Below are 10,000 nucleotides of genomic sequence, written 5' to 3'. Positions count from 1 at the left end.
GGGTTAGTAACAGTGTTAGAGTTTGCATTTTCAATAGGTCATTTTTTATATTATAGAATAGGCAAGTGTAGTTTTTTATTGTCTACATGTAGTGATTTGTGTCTCACGGAAGTGTGTGCGTGTATGTGTTGGGTGCGTGAGTGTGTGCGTGTGTTTGTGTGTGTGCGTGTGTGTGTGTGTTAGTGCGTGTGTGTGCATGAGCATGTGTGTGTGTATGTGTGTCCCTGAGCGTGAGCGTGTGTGTGTGTGTGTGTGTGCGTGTGTGTGCGTGAGCATGTGTGTGTGTATGTGTGTGCCTGTGCGTGAGTGTGTGTGTGTGTGTGTGTGTGTGTGTGTGGTGTGTGACTGATGCATGCAGGGAGGAGCAGATGAGTCAGAAGAGGAAGTCATGCAGGGCGTGCTAGGAGGAAGGATGGACGAGGAGCTCCTCAGAGCGGAGGAGGTGGACCGGGAGGAGAGGAGGCGAGGGGAGGGGGGGAGGGGGGGGGGGGCGGAGGGGGGAGGGGAGAGGAGGAGGACCGGAAGGAGAGGAGGCGAGGGGAGAGGAGGGGAGAGGAGGAGGTGGACCGGAAGGGAGGAGGGGGGGGAGGGGAGGAGGAGGGAGGAGGTGGACAGGGAGGGAGGAGGGGGGGGGGGGGGGAGGAGGAGGGGAGGAGGAGGGGAGGGGAGGAGGAGGCGAGGGGAGGAGGGGGGAGGGGAGGGGAGGAGGAGGGGGAGGAGGAGGGGAGGGGGAGGAGGCGAGGGGAGGAGGGGGGAGGGGAGGGGAGGAGGAGGGGGAGGGGAGGAGGGGGGAGGGGAGGGGAGGGGAGGAGGAGGCGGGGGTTAAGGTTTGAAAGATGGAGGGGTTAACCTGCGGAGCCGGTGAAGCCAGTCATGAAGGCTATCCTGGCGTCCCGTGGTGCCGTGTACTCACTCTATGGACGAGGGAATCGAGTTGAGAGATTCAGTGTCTGTGTCTGGCCTCACACGCAAACACACACACACACGAGCACACACACACACACACACACACACACACACACACACACACACACGTGCACGCACACACACACACACACACACACACACACACACACACACACACACACACACACACACACACACACACACACAGCCAAAGCTCCACAAGAATAACTTGTGGGGTAAACGAACACATTGTTGTGTACACACACACACACACACACACACACACACACACCGACACACACACACACACACACACACACACACACACGCACACCCACAGACACAGACACACACACAAAGAATACACCCACCCGAATATACATCCTTGCATGTATGCATGCACACCTACACACTCACAGACAAACAAACACACACACACACACACACACACACACACACACACACACACACACACACACAGACCTTAAGGCATGATGCACACACCCAAACACACACACACACACACACACACACACACACACACACACACACACACACACACACACACATAACACACACACACACACCAGCCAGCCATACCAAGTGTGCATCGGCAGCAGGGATGATGTAGGCGACGACCTCCTTAGGTGTCATGACTGCCCTCAGGGCCTGCAGTCTCTGTGTTGTGTTGACCACAGTGGCAGGCAAGTACTGTAACACACACACACACACACACACACACACACAGTCACACACACATACATACACACACACACACACACCAACACGCATCGAGGAGAGTACTTTACAGCATTTGCAGTAATAGGTGCCTCGAGATTTACGGGATTATAGCCCACTGTAATAAAGCACTGCAATGCATGTTTACATCGTGGTAAAAACAATATACAGCATTTCCCACACTATCATTTAAGGGCGGATCTCTCCCTCTCTCCCTTCAATTTGCATTACATTTACTTGTTGTGAAAATAACTTAACTGAAAGCCCCTAAGACTTGGAGGGGGTAACATTTTCAATGGATCTCTGACATTCTAAACATCATCAATTCAATTATTATCATTTAGTTTTATTTCTCTTTGACTTTCAAAATGATCACAATGGTAAGGTTTGCTTGATGCATATCCCTTACAACTGAAGCTCTAAACAGCATCAATCAAATGCAATGAGTTAAAAAATAAGTGGTTTCATTCCTACATTTGATCAGACATCTTTTAGAATAATTACCCGTAAAAGTTAATATTTTACAACAAAAAAGTGACCCCCATGGAGCACTGAATTCGCATCATCACCATTATCAACACCATCAACACCATCATCATCATCACCATTATCAGCAATATCATTATCATCCTCATCATGATCAGAAGACTTTTACCGGTGGGGATAAGGAGCAGTTCCTCTCTGTGCTCCCTTCCATGAGACCAGCAACACAGTTTCCTGAAATAGAAAAGAGAAAAGAGACACACAGACAACTGCTGTGAAGGAGCCTTGAGACGTCCCCCGGTGGACGAGCTGTGAAGGCACAGTCCCCGATTAACGGTAAAAGCTGGTTACGGGAATGGGCAGGGGGCTCACGGTACAATATATCAACGATTCGAAAGGCTCATAGAATATGTATCGCGATTCTTTACATATTGTGTTTCTGTAGACATTGTGATACAATGTTTAAATACATCATTTTTTGTGTGGTTTTAATTTTGGCATTCCGGTTCTACATGTCTGAATTTCTCTTTTAAATGATATGCAGCAAAACAGAACAGAACAGGGCATGGTGCAAATTGACTATTGGTAAATACACAATAGTGCCCTCTGGAGAACGGTAACATTATTTTGTTTCCACTAAATAACATTGTTGGCTTTGTTTATAAAAAAATAAAAATAAATTTTGAGTATGCAAAGTATCCCAACTTTTTGAGTATGCAAAGTATCCCAATTCTCACTAGAATTCCCCCCCCAAGCATTCTTTGGCTCCAGTATTCTTTGCATACTGGAGCCATGTTCGTAGTTTTATTATCTTTAAAGCACCTCTTTTATGATATGGACAGCGGTCAAAGTGAAGGACGGCAGACAGGATATGGTTGCAGAGAGATCATAAAACACATTATATAACACCGTTGGATCTTGTGATGATACACACAAACAACCAATAAACCGAGATCTAATCCTATTATTTCCATGGCTAATTTGAAATGAAAATCATGACTGAGGCAACTGTCCTGTTAGACTTGTTGGCGGCAACTTTATTTTTCAATAAGAAATACCATGAATAACCCAACAGGCATTGATAAAAGGAACAGATGGCAATCTTCAGTGTCCTCTTCGCAAGGTCTGGTTATTATTTATTAACCAATATGCACAATCATTGCTATGACGGAGATGTGTATGCAACTCAAAGCAGAATAAATTAAAGTCCATAGTTATAAATAGTAAAACATCATGTAAGCGATGGCACAACCATTAATGACGTTTATACATTTTTTACAGTTCAGATATGGATAATCTTGCCAAAAAGCTATCATCAAATGAATAAGGATCATCATTTGTGTCAGACCCATGCTTTTTTTCTTTCTAAAGTGCAGAGACTGGCTGAATAGAATCTGGTCTGGTTGTACCGGAGGTCAGGCTGGAGGGAGACCCTCCACCCCAACACACTTTACACAGTGAGTGACCACACAGTTTGGGACGAAAAGATGCAAAAGGTTTACCTGCCAGAGCTGCCAGGACGCAGGCCAACAGCCAGCCGTGGGAGGACATCTTGGCACCGACAGTCCGTCACGGGAGAATCCTCAGATTGAGTCGCAGCAAAGTAGCCACAGCCGCTGTACACTGGAAAGACAGTGTGTGTGTGTGTGTGTGTGTGTGAGAGAGAGGTAGTAAGTGTGTAGGTTTTAAGTGAGTAAGCATGTGTGGGTGTCTGCTCTCTGGCTCCCTCTCTCTCTCCCTCTCTCTCTCTCCCTCTCCCTCTGTCTCCCTCTGTCTCCCTCTCGCCCCCTGCACTATTTCCACTCAGTGTGACTTTCTGATAAGCGGGAGGAACACTGTCTTTGTGGAAAGCTCTTAGGCGGACGGTGACCTCCTTCTCCTGCCATGCCATCGTAAAAAGGCAGTGTGTTAAATCGAGTTCCACTCAATGGCTGTGTGTCAGCTGCATCCACAGTCTTTCTTGGCCGTTAAGTCAATAAAATACATCCTTGGGTATAGTAACCCACAATTAAGGGTGGTCAATGGATGTGGAGAGAAGTGGCTCTAATCCTTTGACTTTAGATATGTACCACTTAATTATCGCAAAGACCTCTCACCGACCCCCTCATATGCACCGGACATTTTTTTTATAAATACACATGCAGTGCATGGAAAGCGTGCCAACGCCCTCTTTAAACACAATTATTAATGCAAAAGGCCATGGCCAGTGGGAAACGGTGGAAAGAAACAGTCAGCAAGGCTGCTTATGCTGCCAGTGTGTTTATTAAGCAGAACATCAATGGAAAACCTTATAATGGAGAACATATTATGGAATGCACAAAACAACCCTATTTAAAAAATAATAACAACAAGGCATCAAACTATATGTACAGAGAAATATATGTCATATATTTATTAAAAATGTTCGATGTTATTTTCTATTATTGTATTTTTTTCTTTTTCAGGAATAATGTCCTGTACCAACTCATGCAGTACCCTCATGTACCACCAGTGGTACAAGTACCACAGGTTGAAAAACATGAGGCACAGGCGGATGAGGGAAACTATTATTTCTATTATTACAATAAGGACTTGCAATGAATGACCACATTTACATGTCTTAAAAAGGAAGGATTTGTCTACTGCGATGACTGTGGCGAGGCCATGTATGAGATGCTGCAGTTACGAGGCGGTGGTATAGCAACAGGATGTGGAGATGAGAGGATGGAGGAAGATGATGGGGAGTGGGGGGGAGGGCGGGGAGGGGGGGTGGGGGTGGGGGTAGGGGGCGTGGGTTGAACCAGGGGACTGTGTCAGAGCACAGATGCTGACGGTCTTTTCCAACATTATAGGAATAGAGCCTGGAATCTCTGTGGTGTCATCTGATCCCTGTCCAATTACTGCATAGCAACAGCATCCACCCCGCCTCCCCTCGCTCCATCCCATCCCTCCTCCTCCTCCTCCATCCCTCTACCCCCACCTCACACCCTTGTGGAGAAGAAGAATGATCTATCGCTGTTGGTGCTTGAATGCCAGTCTGGCTGGCAGAGACACCTTATGGAAATGGAACATATGTTACAGGGTTGCCAACTTTTGGTTTTTGGCCGAAGTGAGACTCTGTATAATCTTATAATGCTTACATTATAACAGGGTGTGTGTGTGTGTATATGTGTGTGTGTGTGTGTGTGTGTGTGTGTGTGTGTGTGTGTGTGTGCGCTAAATTGCGTAATTTAGCGCAATTTAGCGCTCGTCCGGAGCGACAAGGGATCTTACGTTTTTGTTTTTTTTGGCGTGACATTTGTTGCGTGTGCGTGAGATTGATGCTGAAGGCGTGAGTGTCACGCCAGATGCGTGAGAGTTGGCAACCCTGATTATTGTGGAGATCCCAACTGTCTGGGACGCAAGGAGATTTTTTGAGCAGTTAAGTTAGGTTGTCTGGAAATAAAATGATACAAAAGACGAAGAAAAGTTCTTTATTATCACCTTTGCATAGAGAAGCTTATTTGGGGTTAAAAAGGGGATCGGTTTTCAGACAAAACGAGACAGTTACTTTCTACAGTGGATGGGGATGGATATTGTAGTTTAAACTAATGGTAATTATATCGGGATATTTTTTTGCTGTAAAAGTACAATATGTTCTCATTACTTGCTGTTCATCCTGTAGGCAAGTGTTATAAATCCTGTAAATACGTCAAATCCCGAAACTCTTGTTTACATGGTGAGCAGGAAGAAGGAGGAGAATGAGGAGATGAAGGGGCGTGTAGTAAAGATGGCTGTGTGGATATTTTTAAACGACATGATGTTATTATTATCAGTGTTAGGCATTCCTAGAAAAAAAACCTGTCTGAGGAATTTGATTATTTCTATGCACATTCGAACTAATAGAATACTGATATGAAACTTGGAATTAATGTATCCTTTGTGTCCACTGTCGCATTGAAACTTGGCAGGAGTTTGACATTTCTATAGTGAAAAAACACATGGAGCGCACATGGAACATTGTTTGAAGTTTAACAATGAGATTAACTGGTTTGTACTTTGAACTTGGACCAACCAGACCAGCACAACAGACTGATGTTAATAACAACAGATGTTAATGTTTGGCTACACTTGCATGTTGTTTGAGAAACATGAGCCAAACATAAAATCAACAATATAGTATTAATCGCAAGAAGCTAACAAGTAGCTAACACAGTCTTACCTTGTTTTGTCTTTTCAATCACAGGCAGAAACGTAATTTGCAGCATAAAAGTAATGTCAGCATAGTAACAACGATGACAATATTAAGAATGTTAGTTTTGCTAGGACTTGGTAATAAGTGTTCTGGGGTTCAAAAATATTTCGGTCTGAAACTGAACCTAACTGGCTGCGTGTTTCTATGTGATAAACATATAAATAGGCTGTTTATTATTTATTTGTGATGGTCAGTACCAACGTTTAACCACCAGGGGGAGTAATGGCTCTATAGCTAAAACGGTGTTGAGTAAATTGTTATATATATGGTGTTATTAACAGCTGATAATCCTTATGAGGTTTGGCTTTCATTAGATTTAACTTTGATCTAGTGAGTTGTATTATTTTCTCACTGTTATGTTGCCTAATCAAATATATAATCAATAATAATTAACAAATTACAATCATTTCGTAAGGACCTATGTTGTGTTTTTTTTATAAACTTCCACCACTTTATTAATGTATGCATACCTGTAATTCCTGATTCAAATTTGGACTCTATCGATATATGAGGCAGATTATAAGGAAGGAAGAAAATGTAATTATGACCAGAATAACTTTCTTTACTTTGTGATTTAGCTCCATAAGATTCAAACTTTTTGTATTGTAAATTGAAATTGCATTCAATGAACCTGTGATCAAATTTATAATAGTTGGCATGTTTGTTCTATTATGCAATAACAACTTCGGTAAAGGGCTGGGGCATGTGAACAGAAGGGGGCACTTGTGACCAATGTATTCCTTGTTTCCCTCATCCCTTTCAGTTGAGCCACTCCTCTTCATCAGAAAACTGGCTCCTCAGTTTTCACTCATCACCTTGTCTTACATGAGTTATATGTAGTACCTTTGTTTGTGTGTGTGTGTGTGTGTGTGTGTGTGTGTGAATGCGTCCATGCGTGCTTGAATCGGTGTGTGTGTGTGTGTGTGTGTGTGTGTGTGTGTGTGAATAAATGTGTGTGTGTGTGTGTGTGTATGTGTGCATCTGTGTGTGTGTGCGAGTGTGTGTCTAAATATGTGCATGTGTGTGTGTGTGTGTGTGTGCGTGTGCATGTGCATCTGGGGACTCTGGATGTGACAACCATCGCAGCTTGGTGAAAAAGGCTCAAGTTATGGGCCAATATTAATAAATGGTAGCCGTGGCAACAGTGTGGAGTGTATGAGTCAGAGGAGACAGCAGCAGGGAGAGGAGAGGGCAGGTCCCGTGGTCACCACCAGGTATTAAGATAAAACAATCGTCACCATCTCTGATGGTTCAATCACAACTCATTCAATCGCTATCCGTCTTGTTGATTGGCTGAATTCATGCCAGGGGTTGCCATGCAAAATAATTTGACCATGTGATCATTTGTAATCCATTGCTTTGTGCCATCTCTAATGTTTGATTTTAGTGTTTGATTACTTTTCACCGAGCTTCAATCTTCAGTCTCTCTAGTTGATTACCAAATCTCATAATAATGTAGATGTCACAGAGCCAACAGAACAACTTAGTGTTGGCTCCTCTGAATGAGAAACGGCTCTGGGGATTAGTACATCAAATCTTCTGCTGTGTGTCCGGCTAGACTTTTTAGACATATGCAGGCTAAAGTAAATCAGGTTTGATGGCATGTCTGACAGTTACAAATGATTTAAAACAAATACAAATTATTTAAACCACAGCAGTGGTTTGAATAAGCACAGCAAACCATTCTGGACACGGGAGCTTACAGCCTGGGTGTTTCCTCCATGACCGCCTCAGGATATATATTATAGGATGTGTTGTGGTTGTGTTCTGCATTCCTCGACAGCACTCTGGGGAACAGATGATTATTTTAATGAAAGCCGAGAACGTTTTTTTTGTGGTCGCCACAAGGATGCAGAATAACCAGTCTACTGAAGACATGGGTTGCAAATAAGCAAATGATCCTTCCTATCCTGTCAGACTAGGGAACATCTACTTGACAAAAGTAGGCTGACTCGGGGGGCTCTGCCGCTAACTATGTAGTTAATGGGCCTTACCTGTAACGGCCCAGGTTCAACTCCCTCCTGTGCTTCTGCTACACGTCATTCCCCAATCTCTAACCACCCAGTTCCCAACCTTCAATGTCCTGTCAATAGCCCATCTATAAATATATATCTATGAACGGGGCAGAGCAGAAAATATACTACCGGTGTATAGAAAGGATGGGACATAGATACACCTACATGCATGCATCTGAGCTGTGTGTGTGTGTGTGTGTGTGTGTGTGTGTGTGTGTGCTGGACTCTGGTGCTGGTGTGGCCTCACTCACGTAGACAGTGTCGTGTTGTGTCCCGTGCCAGTGGATCAGGTTCACAATGGCGAGGCGGCTCCCTGCGTCACGTCCCCAATGCCACTGCCTTTGTTCGCCGCTCCACTCCAATTGCCGAAGGGGGACTTGATTACAAATCTAGATTTCCTTTGGACTTCACCGAGGGCACCACAGCATTTCCATTGTACTTGGTTGTTGTTGTTGTTGTTGTCCTGATGGAATGCCTACAAAGGAACCGACGGATTTATTCGACTGAAATATCTCATCTTTATGTGATCTGCGGCACCGCTTCTCGCGTTTAGTGCGGTGAACAAAATAATCTTCTTTTAATGTGCACTCCAAAGAATACGGCGGCCCCCCCCCCCGCTCTCCCCCCCGGCCCCCCCCTGCCCCCCCCCCCCCCCCCCCTGCCCCCCCCCCCCCCCCCCCCACCCCACAGCCCAACATCTTGAAGGCATTACTCAAAACCCTCATACTCATTTCAGCGTTCAGACTGTATATGAAATCATTCGCTGTCTCCAACTTTTTCCCTTCCGCTGCCTCACAATACATTGAGGACGGTCCCCACCTCCCGCAGTGTTGACAAAGTGCTCTCCAATAGAGAGCCGCGTGTCCCGGCGAGAGGGGATCGCTGCGAGGGATAGCAGACGCTGGTGATGAAGTGCGTGAAGTAAATGAGGCTAGAAACCTGGAGCCATAGACTCAAACACATAGCAGTAACCTCCATATAGTAGAGCCATGGTTTAGGCAGTATTGTCATTCTTAATACGGTTAATATTGTATGATTGATACCATCTTGCTGGCATATTTACAGGTAAATGAGGCTCTGGGGGACAAAGGGACAAAGGCCTGGATCCACAGATCCATGGGTACATCACATAGCAGTGGCCTCGGTTTTGACTGTTCTTTGTTTATTTGTTGATTCATCCTGCTATGTCTCATATTATATTGACACATATATATATCATCCTGCTGGCATAGGAAGCCTATCGGTAAATGTTGATGATATGGATGTAAAATTGAGGCCTAAAAAACTATATTCCCAATCCCATACTTCTGAATGGAATTCTCTCCTTTAGGCCAATCAGGGTGAGGATAGGATATATGATTAAGGGTTTAAGGGATGGAATGCAGATAGGATGGCACCAAGTCTTGAGGGCTATTTCCTATCAATTTGACCAATGATGAATGAGCCTGCTGGCCTTTGATGCAAATGCATTTCACAGGCATGTTGTTCGGTGTGTGTGTGAGTGTTTGTGTGTGTGTGTGTGTGTGTGTGTGTGTGTGTGTGTGTGAGTGAGTGTATGTGTGTGTGTGTGTGTGTGTGTGTGTGTGTGTGTGTGTGCGTGTGTGTGTGTGTGTGTGAGTGTGTGTGTGTGTGTGTGTGTGTGTGT

At 44.7% G+C, this 10,000-nt stretch overlaps 1 protein-coding gene across 1 annotated transcript in view; it reads right to left on the bottom strand.

The window, feature by feature from the left end:
• Window positions 1-6,429, bottom strand: part of xpnpep2 (X-prolyl aminopeptidase (aminopeptidase P) 2, membrane-bound) — a 15,970-nt gene extending 9,541 nt beyond the window's left edge. Inside the window, 5 exon segments of the mRNA XM_084469330.1 lie at window positions 851-914; window positions 1,507-1,617; window positions 2,300-2,361; window positions 3,630-3,750; window positions 6,308-6,429. Coding sequence (XP_084325456.1) covers window positions 851-914; window positions 1,507-1,617; window positions 2,300-2,361; window positions 3,630-3,678 — 286 coding nt within the window. The 5' untranslated portion in view covers window positions 3,679-3,750; window positions 6,308-6,429.
• Window positions 6,430-10,000: the final 3,571 nt, after the last annotated feature.

Source organism: Micromesistius poutassou, assembly GCF_964030765.1.
Source record: "Micromesistius poutassou genome assembly, chromosome: 6".
In the NCBI taxonomy this organism is placed as follows: domain Eukaryota; kingdom Metazoa; phylum Chordata; class Actinopteri; order Gadiformes; family Gadidae; genus Micromesistius; species Micromesistius poutassou.
This window is presented reverse-complemented; position numbering and strand designations above follow the sequence as displayed.